The sequence below is a fragment of the Aristolochia californica genome, unplaced genomic scaffold (assembly GCF_029961685.1).
Source record: "Aristolochia californica isolate CCGP_79_NKW_82.1479 unplaced genomic scaffold, dmAriCali1.0.hap1 SCAF_5, whole genome shotgun sequence".
Classification (NCBI taxonomy): Eukaryota; Viridiplantae; Streptophyta; class Magnoliopsida; order Piperales; family Aristolochiaceae; genus Aristolochia; species Aristolochia californica.
The window spans coordinates 3,159,739-3,185,239 of NW_027182214.1; the positions used below are offsets into that span (position 1 = coordinate 3,159,739).

Genomic DNA, 25,501 nt, shown 5'->3' on the forward strand with positions numbered 1-25,501 from the left:
AACAATGTCATATCTATGAACACAAATATCTTCTTAGTATAAGGGTAAAAGTATTTGTATCCTTTTGAGTTCGAGAATATCCCAAGTATTTGTATCCTTTTGAGTTCGAGAATATCCCAAGAAAATATATTTGACACTCGAGGATACAATTTATCCTTGGAATTGCCAAAAACATGTGCATAACAAATACATCCAAACACTCGAGGAAACAATGAAAACAAAATGTGATGTCATCAACACATCTAAGGAATTTTTCCTCCAAGAACTGAGGAATGCATCCTATTGGTGAGGAATCAAGCAATAAGAACTACATGAATTCCTTAGATTGTTAGTTTTTATTCATAAATTCCAAACCATTGTTAGTTTAAAGTACATGAAGAGAGGCATCAAACTGATTTTTTATTTTATTATAAAAAAGTTGAAACATATCACATACTTCAAATTTTTTCTTAGGAGATACACCAAAGTATATCTATTAAGGTCATCAATAAATGAAAGGAAGAACTTATAACTAAAAGTACTATATATAGGACAAATACCCCAAACATCGAAATAAACAATGTCAAATAAGTAATGTCTTTTGGATTGACTTAACGGAAAAGGTGTCTAGTGATGCTTACCTAGCCGACATGACCCACACTAAAATGAAATGCTAGAAAAAGCTAGACCAACTTCACAGGTGAAGGATGTCTTAACTGTTGATGTCATTGTAAATATGAGACTGTAGAATGCAACACTTGTAATGAATGTTGTGAGTAACTCACCAAATAGTACATTTCACCTCTCTCACATGTGGAACCAATCGTCCTCCTTGTTGCAAAATCTTAGACTTTGTGAGTTGACCAATAGACAATAGATTTAGAGGAAACTTTGGAACAAATAATATAGACTAAGGTGGTAAGAAAAAAGATGGAACTAAAGTACCCATTCCTTGAACTAGAGATATGGATCCATCAACTAATGTGACATGCTTAATGGTAGAAGACTCTTTTAATTTAGAAATAAAGATGACATACTTAACATGTGGGTCATAATCCCTAAGTCATGAATCCAAGTAGATGAAGGATGCATAAGCAGAGTAGACATACTTGTAACTAGTAGTGCGACTATAAGAATAGAAGTCTTTGAGTCATAAATACTAAGGAAAAACCAATTGATAACTAAGACTTATATTGTACTTGTTGTTGTTGTTATAGTAGACCATTCATGCAAGAGAAAACCCAAAGCGACTTGCAATCAAATTGCTACTCACCCAACAGAGAAAGCACAAGAAAGTTGCCAAAGTGCCCGCTTTCTTATCCATAGCCATATAAAAGATTGCATAAGTAGTGCAGACAAGAACCCAAAATTAAAAACTAAATCGGTAGAGCCTTGAAAGGGTAGCAGGGAGGGGACAAATAAATGGGGGACCCATTATTCTTTATGCATCATTAATCCTTCTGCGACTTTGAATGTTGATATCAGTTCCAAGTTCATAAATTCCAAAGTCAATTGTTTCATATATTCTCTAAAATCATCATTTTTTTTTCTTGTTGTTGTTTCCGACATTAATGGCGAAGGGATTGTTTGATCTCAATAAGCATTTCGCCTTCTATGGTGTTTATCATAACCACCCCATCTATACCTTATTTGTTTGGCTGCTCTTCTACATATACCATGTAAAGTTGGGTCCAAAGGTCCATCCCAAAATGATTAATCAACTTAATAAGTTTTTTTTCTTAGCTAATGAATTTTAGATCTTTATAGTCACTAATCCAATTGGGATTATTTTTTAATATTTATTATCATCAAAATCTAAAACCCAGAGCTATTTTCGCTTGTTGGAATGCATTGGGCCGTTTGTCTTGTTCACCCTATATTTCATATTTGACAACTCAAGCTCAAAATGGTAATATCTCTGCCTCCGTTCCAATGTAGGACGAGTTTTAAATCAAATATTTTCCTCCGTGGATATTTTTTCTCTGTTTCTCTGGAGAAACTGGAAAACCTAACACTGACCGATTTTCTCTCTCTGCTCGAGAAGCCTCACAGTTTCTTACGAGGTGTATCCCTCGATTCTGATCTTCTCCCTGCGCGCCGAGTCTCGCCCCCGGGCCGTCGTGCGTACCTTCATCGGTAACAGGTACTCTCTCTCTCTCTCTCTCTCTCTCTCGCACATTCGCGTTTCTCCCCCACTGACCAGAGAAATAAAAAACCATTTCTAGAACCCAAACCGCCCCAGTGGATTCCAATTGCTTGCTTTCATCTAGTTTTTCTTAGAGAAGATATTGTTGTACCAGAAAAATGCGCGTGGCCTATTTATGTATTCGCATCCGCTTCATTGGTTATACTCTGTGACCTACTTCTATGCGTACTTAATTGAATGGTTGTTTCTTGTAGTTTTAGGTTGATGTTTATATTTTGACTGATTGCTAGTGAGGTTCTTTTTATCCTTGATGTTATTGGTAGTCCAGTTGATTTACGTGTTTATTACAGTGGAAGCGAACTTTTAAATATTACTGATTCGAGTCTAGGCTACCGTGAACATGGTTTTCTGAAATCGTGTTTGCTGATTTTAGTTTATTACTTAGCTTTATTAGAGAGAGTCTAAGTTTGTGCTCTTCTGGATTTTGTTCTGGTTTACTCCTAATTGACAAACAGTGTTTCTCCTACAAGTATTTGACTTCTTCAAGAGTGGCTGGCGAAGCCTTTATATTACTCTTCATTTTTTTCCCACTGTAGAGGAGAAAGAAACCTGCAGAGTCCAATTGACAATGACCTCCTATTTGGTTATTGAAAAAAAACTAAATTCGTATACATTTTAATAAAACAGTGTTGACTTTTATGTTTCATAACTTGTTACACTTCATTGCTTCATACATGTTAATTTATTTTGATATCAAAGCATTGAAAATTTAACATATACCACCTGATATTATTATGGCTCTGATATGTCAAACCCATTGCAGAGAAGGCTATTAGTAACATACGTACTTGTAAGAGTTGCTGGGCTTGAAGTCACCTTTTGATATCTATAGAAGTAAGCTCAGTGGTAGTTCTAAATGATTTTCTTTGCTTGAAGTCACCCTTCCAATATCAATAGAAGTCGGCTCCGTGGTAATTCTAAGTGAGTTTCTTGGCTTGAAGCCAACCTTCCAATGTCTATAGAAGTAGTCTCATTGGTACTTCTTTTTTTTCTGAAAATAAATGAGAAAATTGTTAAGAAAAGAAGAAAAAAAAGCCAAAATTATATGAAGTAAAATATAAGAAGGAAGAAAAAAAAACTCTAGATTCAACAGATAAGAGTGTCCAACAACATGATAACCTACGAGACACCAGTCCGTGCTCTGCTATTATATTTTCGCTTAGTAGTATTCCTCTTTCTCTTGGCAAAACAATTAAATAATAGAAGGGGATTTAACACCAGAGCCTATTTTGTGCTCATCTTTGTTTTAGTGTGTGGACATGGAACTAATGATTTTTGGCTGCATGTGCTTCTCAGGTTTTTACCTCTGGTGTGGGTCTATGTCAGAGTCAAAATCTGTTTCCCTCAAAGAATACCTCAAACGATATGAAAGTAATGCTGAAGAACCAAAGAAAAAAAAGAAAAAGAAGAAGAAAATGAAACCTGATACTCTTGGCGTGCGCATTATTGATGAAGATCCTGTTTGGCAGAAACCAGTGAAGCTTGATGATGAAGATGGTAGTGAGTCAGCTGGTAAACGAAAGCTCTCTGACATGTATTTAAGCCTCCTTGTGTTTTTTTTTAATTTAGTTTTTTATGTTTTGGCTTAAACATTTTCTGCTTTCTGTTAGATGAAGCGAAACCCCAAATTGATGAGGATATTGAAGTCAAGAGAATGAAGAGATTAGAAGAAATCAGCTTAAAACGCCCTTATCTTGTTGTATCTGATGATGGAAGTGGCTGGGTTTCAATATCTGATACATCAAAGCATCAAAGTAGCAGTAATGAAGTGCTTAATTTACCTTCACCTAAAAAAGGCCACTCCCACTCACAATTGTCAGAATCAAACCTCTCAAATGAAATTCCTGATTTGTCTCCACCACGCTGCCGCCAGAGACGGGCTGATACTCCATCACCAGTACATGACATAGAACAGGTCAAATCTGTCAGGCCTGATTTAGAATTTTCACCCGAAGAAAGACAAATGGACCATTTAAATTCTGATCTGTCTCCTCCACGACGGCGACAGAGAAGGGCTGATACACCACCAGAGCATGAATCTAGGCACTCTATGTCTAATGTTCATGATCGTTGTTTGTCCCCATCACGACAACATTCTCAGGCAAATGCTGCAGATCTCTCCCCGCCTCGTCGGGGTGCACATGTTTTTTCTTCTGAAGATCTTTCTCCCCCAAGGAAGAGCAGGAAGGATTTCTCTTCTGCAAAAGAGGGAAGGCGGTCTGGTTTGCTTAGTGCTAAGGATATAAAAGAGGAAATTAACAAGCGGAAGAAAGAAGAGTTGCTGAGGTAACTCTCCTAACTTGGCCGAACTTTTATTTCTATGAGGACTTGAGGACTTATAGCATATAGTTAATTTACTGTTTTCTTTAAAATTGTTTTCCCTGTTAGAGCTTTTATTTTTTATTTTTTCTGAAGAGTTACATTAAGCAGAGAAAAAAGGTCCAAGGAGATCACATGTGCAACCAAAGGGAAGATAAAATTGCAATAGGTTAAATTCAAACCTCCAACAGTTTCTTCTCTATGTCATTTCCTAACCGAAATTCATGACGGTGGTTGGTCCACCGATTGTTCAGTGATTACAGTTGATTCTTTTTCCCTTCCCTCAATCAAAATTCCACATCCCTCAATCAAGCTCCCTATCCTTGCATACTCCAATAGTTTTGGGTGAAACAGGGTCTGAAGCTTGATGTCGAGTTGTCACCCCATAAAATGAGTATCCAGCTGCCTGTGCCAATTGCACCTAGAGTACCCAGCCAATGCTTCTGATGTTCCATAGATCTTTCACCAAAGTATGGGTAGCAATTTTTGTTTCCTATGAGTAACTATGTTTGATCTCTGATTTGCTAGCAGATTGCCGATCCTTAACCACTTGTTAGAATCCCCCATGCCTCTTGTATTCCTAGTTATCCTCATTGATGAGTGTTTTGGTTTTTAAACATTGATGTTCTGGAGAAGTCAGGAACTTCACTTTTGAATTTCATGTGCGGCAGTGAGACCCATGCTAGTCTCAAAGTTCAATATTTTTTATTAATAATCACTTCCAGGTGGTCAACACCTTGGTAAGGAGACTGGGAGCATGCATCATCGCTGCTGCTGGATATATTACTTTCTTCAGCAAGCAGCACTACTGGGTTTTTTGTGTTGATGATTGCAGTTGGATCGGAGGATGGAGTCTGAGAATGAAAGGGGTTATGTATTCGGCTTTCTAGATGTTCAGTAATTTGCTTAGAGGAGGAACAGCTTTTTGGATGTTTTGTTGTCAGATTAGGAGGGACAGATCAACGGCACTAGGGGTGGGGGGTGGGTAAGAACATCGCTACTCTGGTCCCTTAGTAATCAAAATGAGCAGAAAAATAGTAAATGGTTGGTGCAAAGATAAGGCCAACTTGTCTCGGAGATTATGGCTGAATTTTGAAGAAACCCATGACATTTCCAGTTCTTGTCCTGTTGATTGGTTCTGTTATTAGCAGATTTTACTTGTCAATTCCCTGCTGCTGTGAACTTTTTAATTTCTAGTGTTTGATGTATTTTCATCTCCTAGGGGTATGATGCCTTCTGCTTCTGTGCTCTCCTGCCTCTGATATGTTTCTTTCTTTGTAAACTTCATCTGTTATTGTGCAGTTTATCTATATGTGTATTTTTATATAATATGTGGTCCCTTTTCTTTGTTATATGTTTCATATTTGTGTGTCTATACATGTTTCTTGAAAACTTTGCCCAATTGGTGTGTAATGGAATAGCCATTACCTGTTAGCTATAAATATTGTGGAACTGTTTAGAGCTTTTGACCACTTAGTGCACCTTCTTTTTTTTTTTTTTTGAAGATCCAATAAGAACTTTTGAAACTTAGATACAAAATTTCTTGCTTATTCTTATTATTGTTGTAGGTTTTCAGAGATGGATCCATCTGTAAGTGGAAGAGGCGCTGAACCTGTTTATCGAGATAAACAAGGTCAAGTTAGTTTTGACTTTCTTCTTTGAAGTTCCCTTCATAATTCTTGTATACTTCTTTCTTTTGTAAAAAATGAATTCTTCTATATATTAGGTACCACTAAACTTCATAAAGTTATAACACTTTTCTGTGCAGGAAAACGCATAGCGAAGGATGAGTACCTGAAATTACAGCAGGGTGAAGAAAAACCCAAGGTATTTTGGCATGTTCTGTCATATTTGTTGCAAAGATGCCGGTCAGCTGGCATTTCTGTTGCATGCAGCATATTTCAGCAATCTGCATTCCTGTTGTACCAACATATTTTATTTTACAAAATTGTTGTCTTTCAGTTATAATCGCTTCAAAAGTATTGGACTACTGAATTTTTTTTTGATAAAAATAGTTGCAGCTTCATAATCATATTGTTTGTTGACCTAGACTCCCATGATACTTCTATCAGGAGAAGAAATTGGAATGGGGTGAAGGCTTAGCTCAGAAGCGGGAAGCTGAAGCTAAGAAACTTGAGTTGGAAGAAGAGAAGGAAAGGCCTTTTGCAAGAACCAGGTCACTGGCCTTTTAAAAACCAATTTGATTACCATCATTTTGAGTCACTAAATTGTTCATCCAACTATTTACATCTCATTTGCTTAAAAAAATACAACCATTAATTGAAATAAAGAAGTATCCTGTGACCATGTTATCAAGAGGTAGTGCCATGTGACTAAGAGTTAATTGGCACAAGGGTTATACTGTTATCTATTTGTCATTTTCAATGTTTTGGAAAAAGTTTTTTCTTTTTCATCATCTGAGGTGGTGGTGGCTCTCATGGCCTATGGAGACATTTTGTTCTTTTCATAGATATCTAAAGCCAGGGATTGTCAAGCTCGGCATGAACCTCAACTTGGCCCTTTTCATGTCAAGCTGGAGCTTTTGTACATGGCAGCTAGACTTCTCTTGACCATTTCATGGCATCGATGGGCTTCAAGAATAAATGGTGTGATTGGATATACAGTTGCCTCCTTTTGCTTCTTTCTCATACTAGTAAAATGTTCTGTGCATGGATTTTTTTCAAAGTCTCTAGGGTACCTTAGGCATGGTTTTTCAAAAATTTTAGGGGATCTTAGACACTTGTGGTGATTGTGGTTTCTTTAGTTGGCGTTCTTCCATGTATATGTATGATAAAAAGAAATTCTTTTGTTTCCAGAGATGACCCTGAGCTTGATAATATGTTGAAGGAGAGAATTAGATGGGGTGACCCCATGGCGCATTTAATTAAGGTGGTGCACTGAACTGGTAACTTCTATCCAAGTGAAACTGGCATGATAATCATTCTCTAATTTGCATTTACTTTTCTTTTTGCAGAAGAAGAATCCTGAGCTCATTATGGAAGATTTAGGTGATGATGAGAAAATGAAGGAATCTGGTTTTGTTATTCCCCAGTCCATACCCAGTCATAGCTGGATTAAAAGAGGAATAGATCCACCTGCTAATCGATATGGTATAAGACCAGGACGACATTGGGATGGCGTTGATCGTAGCACTGGTGTGTTATTTTCTTTTGAAGCTCTTTTAATTTAGGGAGCATTGGCTTTCATTACTTTTTTGGAAATGCACCTAAGATGGTGAAAGGTTTGGAGCTGGGATTTTTCAATTTATACTCCTTGGTCATTGTTATCATGCAGTTAATTTTGATAATCCAAGAAATATGCTACCTTGAACATGGAATTGAGTGGTTTCATCCAATCGATTGAACTGCTAACCAACTCTACTTGACTGGATAATGATAACTACATGTTTTGGAGTCTGCATCATTATGAGATTTCTCTTTAATAAAATCAATTGCATAGATTGTCTAATTAATTGCAAGCATTAGAAGTTCCATGTGCTCTTTTAGAATCTAAAAGTACTGCTGACTGGTGTGGTTTGCCTTGTCTTGCAGGATATGAGAAAGAAATGTTTAAAAGACAAAATGAGAAGCGTGCAACAGAGAGAGAATCCTATCTCTGGTCTGTCTCTGATATGTGATAGTCATTGAAGTGAGAACCTGTATGGAAATACCTTGCCACATCAGAGGTGGCCATTCTTCTGAGCTGCCATGGGAACGAACATTGGTAGATAAATTTTTCAGAGTACGCTTCTTGACACCCATTTCAGCATGGCGGCTCGAGTTCTTAAAGCCTTTGTGCTCTGAAGCTACACAAACTGGTACATGTGGAACATTGGAAGAGCTGACAATGTTACTCAATTACCCCTCCTTTAACTTAGGTTATCTACTCAAAAGAAGGCATGAAACCAATTTCTTACTCTCTGCAGGATTCAGGTGAAATCAATCTGCTGTATTGTATTAGAATTCTTTGAATGAGAGGGATGGTTGTAACATGCATTTTAATATATTTGCAAGCCTTTATTTTTATGATTTTGGAACTTCTACATGTTGTTTATGTGAAAAGCTTCTTACCAGGTGATACAACAAAAATTACTTGTTCCAGTCATGATGTGTTTTTTGAGATTATGTTCCAATCATTACTTTTTACTGTTTACGTGTTTGAACTTTGAGATGTATTGACTCTACTGTGGAGAAATTAGTCTTGCCTGCGTAACTGTGAATAATCTTGTTACTTCTCCTATACCAAAAAAGGTGTTTTTTTAATCTTTTTTTTTTGTGTGCGCTTATATAATAGATTGGTTTGTGGTAGTTAAATTGCTTTGGTAGACGATGAATCTTCAAATGAGTAAGGGAAGCTCTTCGGGCTTGTGTTCTTATTTTAGTGTTTAAAAGATTTAGATTGTGCCATTGTTAATGAAACTTGTGTATGGAGGATGTATACATATTATTTTTCAACTACTTCTATGCTAAAACTGTCTCTATGATTTAATAATATATTTACATTTTTAAGAGTATCGCAAAATTACTTGTTATACTCCAGTTGTTCTGAGTTACTAGTTTCCCCTAGTTATGCTAGAAGAAAGTAATGATTTTCCAGAGAATGGTATTACTTGTCATTAATGTGAACTTGTTACTACATTTAGTGCTTGGTTCAGCTGTTTGATGCAAGAACTATTTAATAATTATAAGTAGAATCGGGTATATCTCTTTAATGTAGGGTTACTCAGGTGAGTCTGACATCATTGCCCAGAAATCTTTTCACTATTCTGTCAGTGTCCTTTTTTTTTTGTTTTTTATGTAATAATTAGCAATAACTGATGGTAGTGTGACTCTGAGTTTATGAAGGTCCTATTCATGGTAAACCCCAGTGTATTACTTAATTCTCCACGAATAGTGCTTACTCCAGTTCATCCCAATAAAATAGAATTCTTCATAATGGGCTTTTGATATCTCAATACCATTAAAAGTAACTGTCTGAATCCAGAATTTGTCTATACAGCTTCAGAAAATGTAGCAGAAACGAGTCTGTGCACCAAAGTCTGCCATGGTTATAACTTGATTTCGTGGAAATAGACAAGCAACCAAACTTAGGCTTATGGAGAAGTTAGGTCTTTGATTTCACTTGGTGATGTCTAACAGATTTCTTTTTACCATCCAATTGAGTTGTATTTAATTGATTTTACACCCTCCATTGTTTACCAATCATTGCTACAATTGAATTAAAGAAATTTCAAGCACTTCCAAGCCTTTCAAATAATCTGTGATTTTGTATGAGGTTTCATAATAGCTAAATACACTACTCTTTTATTTTGCAGTTATTGGATGTGCTTAGTCATTTCGGGCTGAACTTAATTTCCTAATACTTTGAAATCATTTAGTTTGAGTTTAGCTTAAGTTTTGGCTGTGATTTTTAAATTAGAGTCTCAATTGAGGCTTTTCTACAACTTTTTCAGAACTCTAATTATTGAGTTTTAAAGCTGATTGTACTGGTACACAAATCATTTTGAACTGTTATTGTTGTGGTGGAATCACATTGGATTGGATGTTTTTGTATTTTAAGTATTGATAATTAAGAGACTTTGTGCTATAATTGTAAAGCAACTGGTCCTTGCAATTTGTAAACTAATTAATTATTTTTGGATAAATTGATTAGTAATTGAAAATCTCTATTGATGTTCAGTCTCTATCTGAGTAGGTGTTGTAATTTAGATATTTTGTGGTCAATTATTGTAGATGTTTGAACATAGTGAATTAAAAAGTGTAAACACTTTGAGATTGGACTAGTAATTCAAGATTTGGTTATGAATCACTATCACAACCACTATGTACTCGTATGCTTTGACTATTTTAATTGTTACATGCTTGATTTTGTAGGGAGATTGTTGAAGCCAAATTTAAAAACTAGCCATTAAATTTTTTGAGTGATTTCATGGTTGGGGATGTGTGTAAGACATATTCATAAGTTAGGAAGCAAAATGAGCCATTTTAGAGTTGTGTGGGGAAAAGTAATAAAAAGCTACTCCGTGTCCATGATTGATCATTCACTTTCCAATAGCGATTACCATTGTCAAATGACCAACTAGTCACCGGTCATGCAATTATAGACCATGCTTTATAGACAATGTTTGACTATGCTTTATAAATCTGCTTTAGGACAATGGATCATGTTTTATAATCCTGCCTTACAATATTCTGGATGATTGATCGTATAATATAAAGGATGATTGATTATTATAAGTGAGTGATCAATCTTTATTACCAGGTTATATGTAACACTTTAATTTTAACCATTTTCAAGATTCATTTTGATTTGAAACTTGGTGAAATTTTGTAGGATGGTTCAAAAGACATTGTAAAATGTTTCTATGATGATTTTGAAGATGTTATTGAAATCTAATGACCTAATATCATTTCTTGAAATCAATGATTGGTATGGTTAAAAGAATGAGTTTTGAGTTTCAAATGAAGTTTATATTCGGTGAAAACTTTTGTTATAATTCTAAAACCTTTCTAATACATATATATAATGATTTTAAGTATGGTTTTGAAAATATGAATGACCTAATACTCCATCCATACAAATTCAAGCCTTAGAAGATGGAAAACTACTCTTACATTGCTAGAGTTTTTTGAGTTCTAGACTCTCCTCTTCATTTCTTGAGCTCCTCTTCTTGTTCTTTTTCACAACATCATTTCTCTAATGTCTTCTTGCTTTGGGTCTTAACTTGGCAAATTGATTCTTCAATAACTTGTCTTTGAGCTTTTAAAATAATCGGGTATATTCATGTTGGAAGGCATATGTCTAAAATAATATCGTTAGCAACACACTTTTAAACAACTCATTTTATTATTATCAAAATAATGGTGATCAACATGATTTTACTCTTTGGTCTAAGAGGAAAGTGGGCATTTACTCCCTTGCACATCTTTTGCTATGAGAAAAGGATGTGGCATTGTGTTGGTGGATATGTATTTGTATATGTGTACCCTAAATTGTTAGCTTAAACTTTAAAATTGAGCTTATATAATAATTTTGAATCTTAAGGTTTCATTTGGAATTGGAATGAAAATAGGTCTAGTTGGGGATGGGTTTTGGCAAACCCAACCCTACCCCACCCTATCAGCCCATCCTTGAACAAATGATGATTGATGAGGTTGGTTTCTCGACTTAGTCCTTCCTATAAACTCTTTGGATCCTACCCCATCCCTAAAACCTTTCCCTATGAAAACCCACCACATCGTGAAATCAATCCCTTCTCTCTTTTTTTTTATTTTTATTATGCCGTAAATAATTTTATTATATTATGTATCATTTTAACAATAAATATATGAGTATATCGATAATCAAAGCTGATCCAATAAAAAAACCTTTTGGTGCGAAACATGTAAAATAGTTATACAAAATGGTTATCTCATGATGGGTTGAGATAGCCGTTGATCGAACAACTAAGATAGTTTGTTTCGCATATTTTTCACTAAATTGTTTTTCTTATTGGATTAATCATCTAACAAGAGTTACTAACTTAAATTTATCTTTCTTAAAATACCCTCACCTATAAATTACTTTTCTTCTGCTTCGCCTGCTTGTTTCTTCTGGCTGCTGTGGATTCGTCTGCTGCTTCGCCTGCTTGGTTCTTCTGGCTGCTGTGGATTCGCCTGGTAAAATTCAGTCAAAAGTCGAAAGATACTTTAATGGAGATTTCTAACATTTTTTTTTGGGTCCACTTCTCTGTCGACGTCCTCGCTGACGTTAATGGAGGTTCTTCTATTGGCATTTCAATCTGTCTCCCACTCTATAAATTCTTCCCATCCTAACCCTTTAGAGGCAGTAGCAGCAGCACTCCTCACTTGTCTTTTGGAAGAAGATGGACGCTGTGGTGGGCAGAATCAAGCTCGGTTCCGAGGGCCTGGAAGTCTCCGCTCAGGGCCTCGGCTGCATGGGCATGTCCGCTTTCTATGGTCCTCCTAAGCCCGAGTCTGATATGATCCAACTCATTCACCATGCCGTCAACAGCGGCGTGACCTTCCTGGACACCTCCGACGTCTATGGTCCCTTTACCAATGAGCTGCTTCTGGGAAAGGTATGAAGGTTCAGCTTTCCGGTTGCCCATTTTTTTCTTCTGGTAGGAAGAGAGAGTTCTGATTTCTTGATTCCAGGGCTTGAAAGGAATAAGAGGGAAGGTCGAATTGGCGACAAAATTTGGGATTAGCTTTGCCGACCAGAAGGGTGAAGTACGGGGGGATCCGGCTTATGTGAGGGCTTCTTGTGAAGCTAGCTTGAAGAGACTAGATGTAGACTGCATTGATCTTTATTACCAGCATCGGATTGATACCAGGATTCCTGTTGAGATTACTGTAAGATTTTTTGCACTTTGCAGGAGTTTATAAACTCTAGTGATTAAAATCTCTAGTTTTTCTTCTCAGGAGTCTATGTTTCTCTTTTTTTGTTCTTTCTCTGCTCTGTACCTGTCTTCTATTATTATTATTATTATTATTATTTATTTATTATTATTATTATTTATTTTTTAACTTTCTGTTGAATCATCTGGAGTCTATTGCAATTGATTCATTGGCAAAATAAGCTTGAAATTTTAGGGAAGAAATGCTAATACCATTTAGCAAAAAAAAAGAAAAGAAAAAACAAAGAAATGCTAATACCTTCATAAACCATTATTTTCCAAGGATTCCTGAAAGTATTAGAGGCTTACAAGTATTTCCATTGGTTATATACCTCTCACTTGGATAAAACATGAATTCCACTAAAAAAAAGGCAAAGTTTCCACAAGGAAAAAAGGAGTGACGAGTTCCTGTTACATGGGTGTTGAGAATGTAATGGATAAATAAACTTTATAGAGGAGGATTTGACTCCGCTGATCTCCACATATATTTTCTGATTGGTTGAGTGCTAAGCCAATTTTTGAAACTTGGTGAGTTTTGTTAAAATTTGTTCTATGGCTCTTCTTGCATACTACCTAGGTTTTTACTTAATATGGAACTTGGTGAGTTGTGTTAAAATTTGTTCTATGGTTCTGCTTGCATGCTACCTAGGTTTTTACTTAATATGACTTGTTTGGGTGATTTATCCAAGTTTTGAAGTATGATTTGCAAATGAATGCCATGCCAAACACCTGTAAATGTGTTATGTTGTATGTCAGCACTAGGGAGTCCATTCATTTCTAGTGAGGAACTGTCTTCCTGTGATAAGTCAGTTTGATATGCTTGATTCTGAAAAATTGTTGAATGGTTTGAGTAACTTTTTTCTGTTTTAATTCACTAGATGGGTGAAATCAAGAAACTAGTTGAGGAAGGAAAGGTAAAATACGTGGGGCTCTCTGAAGCCTCTGCTTCAACAATCAGGAGAGCCCATGCTGTCCATCCAATAACTGCAGTGCAGTTAGAATGGTCCTTGTGGACTAGAGATGTAGAGGAAGAAATAGTTCCCAGTTGCAGGTGAAGTTGATCTGTCATGACTTCCAATGCTTGCACCATTATTTTTGGTTGGATCTACATTCAAATCTCTCTTCTTCTTCTTTCAGGGAACTTGGCATAGGGATAGTGGCATACAGCCCACTAGGAAGGGGCTTTTTCTCATCAGGGGCTAAATTGTTGGATCAGTTGGCTGACGATGACTACCGAAAGGTATCTAAAATGGGTTCTCTGGTGAAGTTTTTGCTTGGTACAAGCAGATACTTTTACATTTCTTACTTGTTTTCGTGGCTTCTGCAGGGTCTGCCTAGGTTTCAACCAGAGAATCTTGAGCATAATGCACGCATATTTGAGCATGTCACTGAGCTGGCAGCAAAGAAGGGCTGCACACCTTCACAGCTAGCATTAGCCTGGGTTCATCACCAGGGAAATGATGTATGTCCAATTCCAGGGACGACCAAGATTGAAAATCTAAACCAGAACATTGGCGCACTTTCTGTGAAGCTCACACTAGAAGAAATGGCTGAACTTGAGGCATATGCTTCAGCTGATGTCGTTAAAGGTGAACGTTATGACCCTGGTTTCTCTAGTTTTTCTTGGATGCACGCAAATACACCACCTTTAGCTTCCTGGAAGACTGAATAATCGATCATATGCCCTTTGGGTTAAAACCTCTTGCCTACTGGGTGGAGTCTGTCTTGTTGTGGGTTTTACTTACTATGCAAGTATATGAATAATGTCATTATCAAGTGGCTGTCTGTGTGAAGTTTTTGGAAAATTTTGTTGCTGGTGATAGACTGGAACAGCTCTCTTCTTAGTTCTGTTTCTTCAAAGATCTTCCGTAGACTCTCCACTTAAATGAAGTCTTCACCCATGATGTGGTTTGTTATTCTTCTATCCTTTTTATAGGTGTTAATGGATATGTTTTTCACCTGTTAACGGATAATCCATCCAACCTGGTAAGATCATAGACAAGTAGGTTCTCTTATTTTGTTCCCAAAACTCCATTGACTAAACTCCAGAGGATGAAGACAAGGTTTCCTTTGTTTCCATAACCCTCCAGTTAAGGGTGTTTAATGTTGATAGTAATGAAGAAGTAAGAACAAAATTGAGGTGGATATCAGACTCCATTATCATAAAATAAAATAGGAATCATGCTCCAATAAGCAAATGATATTAAAGAATATAATTTGTAAGCATATTGGACTCAGTTGTCGAATATTACTTGATTGTGATCTTAAAATTGAATTAAAGGTTATATACATGCAATCTCCATGTAGTAATATGCTCTTGTTAACATTGAAGGAGAACTACCAACAGTAGTAAGAAGTTACAAAAAAGAATTTAATGACACGATTGTCAAACGCTTAGCCAATACTAGCCAAACTCTAACACCTATTGTTCCCCGGTTCATACCGCTGCACTCCGGGATTCGAATGCGGAACGTGGGACTTGATTCTGATATCATGTCAAACGCCTAACCAATACTATCTAAAAGATCGATCTCTTAAGTGTGGAAAACTACCGTCTCACAAGGATAAACTTTGGTTCATTGAAATTCATGGAGGCCAAACAGGTTAAATACTGAACCTTCTATGGCTTGACTTGCCAAAAGTGGGATGAGATAAATTCTTTACCCTGCAAAAAGGATAAGAACAAGGTTAAAAAAAAAAAAAAATCTATGCCAACTCTGAGAATAAGTTTTCTTAGTATTACCTTGTTAGTTATTATCGTATTTATATAAAAAAACAAAATAATCTTCAAATTGTCTCTGTGGTTAGTAGGTAGCTTTACACTCTTCTGAATAATTTGAGTCTATTTTCAGAAACATTTGTTATCAATTTTTTTTTTTTTTTTTACTTAGATGTTTGCTATATGTAATGTTGAATATACTTTGAATTCCCCAAGTTCTTCATGCTTTTGTAGGTTTTGATTGAATTCAGTAAATATGAATGAGGAGAATGTTGTGGGTACAAACTGATTTTCTCTCATTTAGTGAGCATGAATAAGAATAATAACAATTTAAGAGAAGTGTAAAGGACAATGTACCCTCATATTTTGAGTTTATACATGACGACATTCATAAAAAAATTAAGGTTAGTGTTTGGAACATAGAAAGTGGAGAGAAGATATTATAAAGTAACAAAATAGAAACAATTTTTGAAGGTTGTGACCATGTGACATGATGCTCCAAAGCAAACCTTAGTTACACTAGACTATCATCCAAATTAATAAACAATAACCCATCATCATGTACTTCAAAATAGGATTAGTTTTGAAGAAAAATTAAGCAATTGAATGGAAGAGTGCCTTAGAGCAAAACAAAGTATGAAATTTCCATATTGGGCAAAATCTTTTGAGAAGTTAAGGCGCCAATTGAAACTAATAGTTAAAGTAACAACATGTAAATATTTTTGCATAATAAGAATGTATAAATCATAATATTGTGTATAACACGTAAAATGCTCGGTAATTGGGGACATAATATGAATTTTAATTATTTAATATGAAACTAATTTTTCTGCAATATGAGTCTTTCATTGTTCATAGTGTAATAAATTCCTAAGAGTATCTAATGTAATTTATTTAAATTGTTAGATCGGAATGTGATTGACCGTTCAAAAAATGCATATATATATATATATATATATATATATTAGTTCTATACAAAGTTTGGGATTTTCATTATGTCCAAAAAATTGCATAAAGACTAAATAAAACTTTTGAATGTCCTATAAGACTGTTCGGGACTAGAAAATATGTTTCCTATTGTAAGCATTATAGTTTGAGACAATTGTCTATGCATTCATATGCATTTCCCACAAATTCCTCTAAGTGTTATACAATGTACTTTATTGATTAGTATGCACTGCGCTTTGGAAATAGAGTGTGGTGCATGCAAGTCAACTAGTTATGCTAGTATAACAAGAGGGGTGTAAGAAGATGTTGCCAACATTTTGACAAGTATCTTAAATTATAATCATACAACAGTAAACAATTGCCAATCCTGGATGGGAGAGGTGGAGTAACAAACTCAAGTGAACAATGAAGTTGGATGTCATCTAGGAGTTGTACTTTGAGACATCTCCTATCTAGACTTAAGTGTGTTAAAGTAGAGTATTCTCCAGTATTGTTGGGCCATGTCGATGGCCGATTTGTGAGTTTATATATTTTGGTGTAGTGAAGAAAATGGATAAGAGTTGGATGAAAACTATTCACAATAAACCCTTGAACGAAGAATATAAAAAAGAGATGGAAGTGTTTATTCATATGACATACACCATTCATGTGGTAGGGCAAGACAATAAGATGCATTGTCCATGTAGAGTGTGTGTTGATAAGTTTTTTCAAGATGTACACCTAATTGAGGATAACTTGTATGTGAACAAGATGTTGCCTAGCTATACCTAAGGGATCTTACATGGAGAGTAATTTGATACCTAAAAGAAAACTACTCAAAGGCGAGATTCTACAATCTGAACCAATCATCAAAAAGGAAATGATGGTGGTATCTATGATCTCATCCATAATATACAAGCTGAACAAACCTTTATCAATGACAATCAAGCAAAGTCTAGTAATCATGTTGAAGAGCTTGGAGTTGGACCAAGTGGGTTTGATAAATTTTGTCGCTTATTCATGGATGCTAATAGAGCATTATATCCTGGTTGTCAAAGCTTTTCTAAGCTGAAGTTTCTCATTCGTTTGCTTCATATCAAAACAGTTCCAACAAGAGAAACAAAGTATTGGATAGTATATTTTCTTTGTTCAAAGAAACATTTCCTCTTGGGGATTTATTGCCTCACAACTATTACGAGGCTATAACACTTTTGTGTGAGTTAGGATTCCATGACAAAAGATACATGCATGTAAAAAATGATTGTATATTATTTTGGAAGGAATATGAAAATAGAGGCAATTGTCCACAATGTCACAAGTTGAAATATGTATACTCATGCAACAAACAAAAGCCAGTCCTGCAAAAGGTCTTATATTATTTTCCATTTAAAACACGACTTCAATTGTTGTTTACATCAAATGACATAGCCAAGGACACGAGGTGGTATGCTTAAGGTACGTTTGGATGAAACTGATATGTTGAGACATCCGACATACTTCCAACTTCATTGTGAGTTTAACAAAGAGCACTCGTGGTTTGTTGTAGACTCACGAAATATATCTAGGGCTTGCAAGCAATGGATTCAACCTATTTAGCAATATGAGTACAATGTACAATATATGACTTATGGTGTTGATGTCGTATAACCTACCCCATAAAAATGTATGAAATATCACTATTATGGGGGGGGGGGGTTAGTCAACAATGAAGTTTAAATGAAGTTCACATATATTACGTAGTTCATTCAATTAGGCCATTAGTGGTGCACTAGTGCCAGCATCATATGAAAAACCGCAGGTAATTGTCTCTAGCTAAAATCGTGGAATCATGATTCAGCCAAATTTTTTGAATCATTCACTTAACCAAATATTCGGGACGCAACTTTCCTCCCCCGAAGAAATTTTTTTTCTCTCACGCTCTCTTCTCCTTCTCGGCCTTCCTCCCCCGAATTTTTTTTCTCCTGCTCTCTTCTTCCTCTCGTCTTTGAAATTTCCTCTCTTTTTCCTCTCGTCTTTGATTTTACCCAAATTTCAAAACCCCGTGATCCACAATGAGTGTGTTGAGATATCGACCGGGCCGGTCCTTGTATAAGGTCTCACTCCCCAACACGGGCATTCGGGTCCCAACAGAGTGTTGGAGTACCGACTTTCGAGTCTAATGGAGAATCCGGAGCATCGGCTACTCCTCTCTCCTCTCGTTTAAAAACCTCCCTGCGCAGAGGAGCTCGGAAAGAAGCATTAATCAAAATGGCAATCAACATGGCTGAAGCTGAGAGGATCTTCAAGCGCATCGATGCAAACGAAGACGGTAAGATCTCGTCGTCCGAGCTCGGTGGTGCGTTAAAATCTCTGGGGTCTGTTAGCTCCAACGAAATCCAACGCATGATGACAAAGATTGATACTGATGGCGACGTCTTTATTGATTTCAATGGGTTCTTGGATTTTTACTAGGCCAATGGAGGACTTATGAAGGACGTCGCCAAATTTTTTTGAACTGAGCTTGTTGTAGATCTCTTTTTTTTATTTTCTTTCTGTGATTCTTGGTTCCTCTCTCGAGTTTCTTACAAATGTTTTTTCTTTCTGTTTCATCTTGTGATTTTTTTTAAAAAAATTATGCTTTGTGATTTTTTCAATTTGAAGATATTTAATGTCATTATAGAATGATGGTCGAAGGGTAGAAAGAAAGAGTTTACTACCCTCTGTGTGATACCGTGAAGATTAAGCAGCAATTCAATAGACTTTAGTGGGAATTAATTGTTGATGGTGGTGATTCAATTCTATGATACCATAAAGATTAAATTTACATGTCATAGATTATTTCCAAGCTTACATTAAAAAAAAAGAAAAACTTACTTGTTCGACCCCAAAACCTGGATTGTTAATTAGTATATTCATATATTTTAATACTACATTAAATCACTTATTAGTGTAGTAACCATGTTTATTTTGGTTAATTATTTGTTTAGGTATATGTTCTATTTAAGTATATTATAAAAAGTTATGCATTCTCTTGTTTTTCATTTTGGGGCACTAACATTGGAATCTGTTTTCCAATGCACTTACTCTATTTTCATTTTTGGGCACTAACACCCAACTTGAAGTTGAAGTTGAATTAAATCATTATCTTGAATTTGAAGTCTAACTTCAACTTCAACTTCAATGATGGCTACCAACCGCCCCCCCTCCCGCCCGCCCCCTGGGCCAAAGTCCCTCGACAACTACATTGATGTTTATTTGCGTCCTTTGGTGGACAAGCTGAAGGAGTTGTGGTTGGAAGGTGTGTACACATATGAGGTATTTAAAATGCGTGTTGTGTTTCTTTGGACTATAAATGATTTCCCAGATTACGATCAAGAATCAAGGAGATTTCGGCATGTCCAACATGTGAGAAACACAATGTGTAACTGAAACAGAAAAAAAAGAATGTTACATGGGCCATCACGCCTTCTCCCCTTGGATGATAGGTGACGAAGGGATAAAAAAATTGATGGTAGATTGGAACATCAACAACACACCACCCACCCCGCCCCTCTCAATTTTTGAATTGGATATGACATTGATCAACAATTGCAAGAGTTCCCCGTACACTTTATGGCCAAACTCAAGCAAATAGGAACAAGAAATGATTTGCTGATAAACTGAATTGGAAGAAGAAGAGTATATTTTTGGGTTGAGTTATTGTTTGAAGTCGAGATTGAGACATAATTTAAGCGTAATATATATTGAAAAAAATATTTATGACATTATTTTAGGCACACTATTGAACGTAAGTAGTAAAATGAAAGTCTCAGTGAATTCTAGAGTTGACTTGGAAGATATGAGAATAAAAACAAAATTTCATTCGAGAAGAGACAATGATTCGGTTTATATGCCTCATGTATCGTATACAATGACTCAACAAAAAAAAAACGATTTTGTACATGGCTTTGTAGCATCAAGTTCCCAGATGGTGTTGCTTTAAATATATCTTGTTGTGTCAGGGAGGATCCCCCAAAGAAGACATGATTGTAACATAATGATGCAATGTTTGCTTCCAGTGAGGTTATGTGGTTATCTATCAAATAGTATAACTACTCTAATCATTGAGCTGGAATTATTCTTCAAAAAGTTATGTTAAAAAACACTTGAGAGTTGATACATTGAAAACAAAATTACAAGGAGACATCGTGGTGATCTTATGTAAGTTGGAAAAAATATTTTCACCCTCATTTTTTTATATAATGGTCCATCTGGAAATTCATCTACTTGAAGAAGCACTATTATGTGCTCCGATACAATATCGGTGGATGTATCCAATCAAGAGCTTCCTTTGTAAATTAAAAATATCACCTACGGAATAGAGCTTGTCCAAAAGGTTCAATTGCATAAGCTTATATAATAACGAAACTGAGATTTTTTTCTCACTATACTTGGATGGTGTTGAGAAAAAAATTAACACGACGAATTGGAATTATGATGGGGTTGTTGATCGCCTGAAGGATAAATTCTCAGATTTTGCACCCACCGCATGAGAACTAAGTGGAAAAAAAAAATTGAACATTAACAAGATGTTGTGGGTTGTACATAACAATTGCGATGAGATCAAATAATACATCTTACAAGTACTTGGTGATTTCACTTGTCATGCTTTTATTTATTGAACATTATCCATAAATCGTGTAGCATTTCTATTGAATAGTAAACGCAGAGAAGTTTTGCAAAATGGGTATGCAACTAACTTGGACCAAAGACATGAGGAGAGTTTGTCATTTGGTTCAAACAAAAGTTTAGTTGTGTCAATCAACTAAATGGGCTCACGATCTTTGCGTTTATTGAATATTTTCGATGTTATCTAATTTATTGCAGGTAAAAACTCAAGTACTTTGTGGCCAACTTGAAATGAACAGTAATAAATTTCATCTTGGAATGGATCCAATATCATATCACAACTACTTGAGTTGTATTGTCAATGACATGCACATCCACACCGAGCAACTTGAGGCAAACCGTAGGACTTAAAACAACGACGTAGTTGTAAAGGGGTATAACAAAGATAATTGCACTGATTACTATGGGGGTTGTCAATGATATAGTAGAATTAAGATGATTGAGCAATAATTAAGTTTATGTGCTCAAGTTAAGTGGGTTGATATAAGCAACAATAAGCATAATATTAAGATAGATGAATGGTTTACTAGTGTTAATATTTCATGGATGTAGTGCAATCATGACCCTTTTGCATTAGCATTTCAAAATGAACAGGCATATTACATGGAAGACCCAAAACATGGCGATTGGTGCATAGTTCAAAATGTGGTTATGAGAAATGTATTTGATGTATTAAAGTAGAAATTATCCATAGCTGATAAAAGGATTGCATACCAATCGGAGTTGTCAAATGTTAATCTCCATGTTGACCAAGTGGATGATGATGTTGAAAAGTTGACAAGATCAAATATTCTCCCAAATTATATTGATGTATTAGTGGTTGAGGATGAAGACAACAAATAGGATATGGAAGAAGTGACAAAGTTGAGGTAAAGGATAGTTACAATGAAGTGAAACAGGAGAAGAAGAAGAAGAGATTAACAAAGAGGGAAAGAAAGCGAGAAAGGTATATGATATTGTTAGATGATAATAACTCAAAATATTAATTTCATGGATCTACAATGTTAGTTTTTGCAAAACCGCCTATTTCAAACATTGTTGGTGTTATTCTTTTTTTAGAAATAAAATCATCGGTGTTATAAACAGACTTCGTATGCAAATTTATCTAATATCATGCCTCCTGGTCCACCTAAGCTCTGATTGGTTGTACTCCATGTATCATTTGAGATCGCTACCATTTAAGTTGCATGATAGTGAGTTAAGTGGGTGGGAAGATAATTGTCCTAGAGACACATAGTTAACTAATTATCACTCCATTATGTTAAATCATATTATGCCTATGATAATTCATGTTCTGTGTATTTAGAAGCATCCACATCGGTATCTCCATCTACATCAACTCCATCTACACCCTCACATACGATGCAATCACAAGGCTTGAGCAGGGGCTCTAGAGTTGATGAGCAAGTATCACACCTCGACGAAAGGAAGATCCCAGTGGAGTTCCCAAGGCTATAAATAACTTTTCTTCCGCGTCGCCTGCTTTGTCTCTTCTCGGTGCTTTGGTTTCGTCTGGTAAAATTCAGTCAAAAGGCGAAAGATATTTTGGGATTTCTAACATTTTTTTTTTGGGTCCCCTTATCAATCGACGTCCTCGCTGACGTTAATGGAGGTTCTTCTGTCTGGCATTTCAATCTCTCCCCCTCTATAAATTCCTCCCATCCTAACCCTTTAGAGGTAGTAGCAGCAGCACTCCCCACTTGTCTTTTGGAAGAAGATGGACGCTGTGGTGGGCAGAATCAAGCTCGGTTCCGAGGGCCTGGAAGTCTCCGCCCAGGGGCTCGGCTGCATGGGCATGTCCGCTTTCTATGGTCCTCCTAAGCCCGAGTCTGATATGATCCAACTCATTCACCATGCCGTCAACAGCGGCGTGACCTTCCTCGACACCTCCGACGTCTATGGTCCCTTTACCAATGAGCTGCTTCTGGGAAAGGTATGAATGTTCAGCTTTCCGGTTACCCAATTTTTTTCTCCTGGTAGGAAGAAAGAGTTCTGATTTCTGGATTCCAGGGCTTGAAAGGAATAAGAGGGAAGGTCGAATTGGCGACAAAATTTGGGATTAGCTTTGCCGACGGGAAGAGGGAAATACGGGGGGATCCGGCTTACGTGAGGGCTTCTTGTGAAGCTAGCTTGAAGAGACTAGATGTAGACTGCATTGATCTTTATTACCAGCATCGGGTTGATACCAGGATTCCTATTGAGATTACTGTAAGTTTTTTTGCACTTGCAGGTGTTTATAAACTTTAGTGATTAAAATTTCTAGTTTTTCTTCACAGGAGTCTCTGTTTCTCTGTTTTTTTTTTTCTTTCTCTGCTCTGTACCTGTCTTCAATTATTATTTTTATTTTTATTTTTTATTATTATTATTTTTTTTTTGAACTTTCTGTTGAATCATCTGGAGTCTATTGCAATTGGCTCATTGGCAAAATAAGCTTGAAATTTTAGGGAAGAAATGCTAATACCTTCATAAACAATTCTTTTCCAAGGATTCCTGAAAGTAATAGAGACTTACAAGGATTTCCATTGGTTATATACCTCTCACTTGGATAAAACATGAATTCCACTAAAAAAAAGGTAAAGTTTCCACAAGGAAAAAAGGAGTGACAAGTTCCTGTTACATGGGTGTTGAGAATGTAATGGATAAATAAACTTTATAGAGGAGGATTTGACTCCGCTGATCTCCACATATATTTTCTGATTGGTTGAGTGCTAAGCCAACTTTTGAAACTTGGTGAGTTTTGTTAAAATTTGTTCTATGGCTCTTCTTGCATACTACCTAGGTTTTTACTTAATATGGAACTTGGTGAGTTGTGTTAAAATTTGTTCTATGGTTCTGTTTGCATGCTACCTAGGTTTTTACTTAATATGACTTGATTGGGTGATTTATCCAAGTTTTGAAGTATGATTTGCAAATGAATGCCATGCCAAACACCTGTAAATGTGTTATGTTGTATGTCAGCCCTAGGGAGTCCATTCATTTCTAGTGAGGAACTGTCTTCCTGTGATAAGTCAGTTTGATATGCTTGATTCTGAAAAATTGTTGAATGGTTTGAATAACTTTTTTCTGTTTTAATTCACTAGATGGGTGAAATCAAGAAACTAGTTGAGGAAGGAAAGGTAAAATACGTGGGGCTCTCTGAAGCCTCTGCTTCAACAATCAGGAGAGCCCATGCTGTCCATCCAATAACTGCAGTGCAGTTAGAATGGTCCTTGTGGACTAGAGATGTAGAGGAAGAAATAGTTCCCACTTGCAGGTGAACTTGATCTGGCATGACTTCCAATACTCGCACCATTATTTTTGGTTGGATCTACATTCAAACCTCTCTTCTTCTTCTTTCAGGGAACTTGGCATAGGGATAGTGGCATACAGCCCACTAGGAAGGGGCTTTTTCTCATCAGGGGCTAAATTGTTGGATCAGTTGGCTGACAATGACTTCCGAAAGGTATCTAAAAGGGGTTCTCTGGTGAAGTTTTTGCTTGGTACAATCTGATTCTTTCACATTTCTTACTTGTTTTTTGTGGCTTCTGCAGAGTCTGCCTAGGTTTCAACCAGAGAATCTTGAGCATAATGCACGCATATTTGAGCTTGTCACTGAGATGGCAGCAAAGAAGGGCTGCACACCTTCACAGCTAGCATTAGCCTGGGTTCATCACCAGGGAAATGATGTATGTCCAATTCCAGGGACGACCAAGATTGAAAATCTAAACCAGAACATTGGCGCACTTTCTGTGAAGCTCACACCAGAAGAAATGGCTGAACTTGAGTCCTATGCTTCAGCTGATGTCGTTAAAGGTGAACGTTATGACCCTGCTTTCTCTACTGCTTCTTGGATGCACGCAAATACACCACCTTTAGCGTCCTGGAAGAGTGAATAATCGATCATATGCCCTTTGGGTTGGCAATTCAAGTATTAAAACCTCTTGCCTACTGGTTGGAGTCTTTTTCTTGTTGTGGGTTGTAATTACTACTTTCATTATCAAGTGGCTTTCTGTGTGAAGTTTTTTGAAAATTTTGTTGTTGGTGATACACTGGTTATTCAAAGATCTTTTCTAGACTCTCTACTTAAATGAAGTCTTCACCCATGATGTTGTTTGTTATTCTTCTATCCTTTTTAGAGGTGTCAATGGATATGGTTTTTACCTGTTAACGGATAATCCATCAACCTGGTTAGATCACAAACAAGTAGGTTTTCTTATTTTGTTCCCAAAACTCCATTGACTAAACTCCAGAGGATGAAAACAAGGTTTCCTTTGTTTCCATAACCCTCCCATATTTACAGTTTAAGGGTGTTTAATGTTGGTTATAA

The 25,501-nt window shown here is 36.2% G+C and overlaps 3 protein-coding genes across 3 annotated transcripts; all 3 read left to right on the forward strand.

Annotated features, from left to right (window-relative positions):
- Positions 1–1,924: 1,924 nt before the first annotated feature.
- LOC137965661 (uncharacterized) lies at positions 1,925–8,532 on the forward strand. The gene is made up of 9 exons (XM_068811956.1): positions 1,925–2,122; positions 3,482–3,697; positions 3,796–4,471; positions 6,073–6,137; positions 6,273–6,331; positions 6,577–6,680; positions 7,321–7,393; positions 7,479–7,659; positions 8,056–8,532. The coding sequence occupies exons 2-9, from the start codon at positions 3,505–3,507 to the stop codon at positions 8,139–8,141; spliced, it is 1,437 nt and encodes a 478-aa protein (XP_068668057.1). The 5' UTR covers positions 1,925–2,122; positions 3,482–3,504; the 3' UTR covers positions 8,142–8,532.
- Positions 8,533–12,161: 3,629 nt separating this feature from the next.
- On the forward strand, positions 12,162–14,824 carry LOC137966620 (probable aldo-keto reductase 2). The gene is made up of 5 exons (XM_068813299.1): positions 12,162–12,584; positions 12,661–12,858; positions 13,781–13,953; positions 14,040–14,142; positions 14,230–14,824. The coding sequence occupies exons 1-5, from the start codon at positions 12,369–12,371 to the stop codon at positions 14,572–14,574; spliced, it is 1,035 nt and encodes a 344-aa protein (XP_068669400.1). The 5' UTR covers positions 12,162–12,368; the 3' UTR covers positions 14,575–14,824.
- A 7,814-nt stretch (positions 14,825–22,638) lies between these two features.
- LOC137966618 (probable aldo-keto reductase 2) lies at positions 22,639–25,300 on the forward strand. The gene is made up of 5 exons (XM_068813298.1): positions 22,639–23,128; positions 23,206–23,403; positions 24,276–24,448; positions 24,535–24,637; positions 24,726–25,300. Exons 1-5 carry the CDS (start codon positions 22,913–22,915, stop codon positions 25,068–25,070), a joined length of 1,035 nt encoding a protein of 344 aa, XP_068669399.1. The 5' UTR covers positions 22,639–22,912; the 3' UTR covers positions 25,071–25,300.
- The last annotated feature ends 201 nt before the right edge of the window (positions 25,301–25,501 follow it).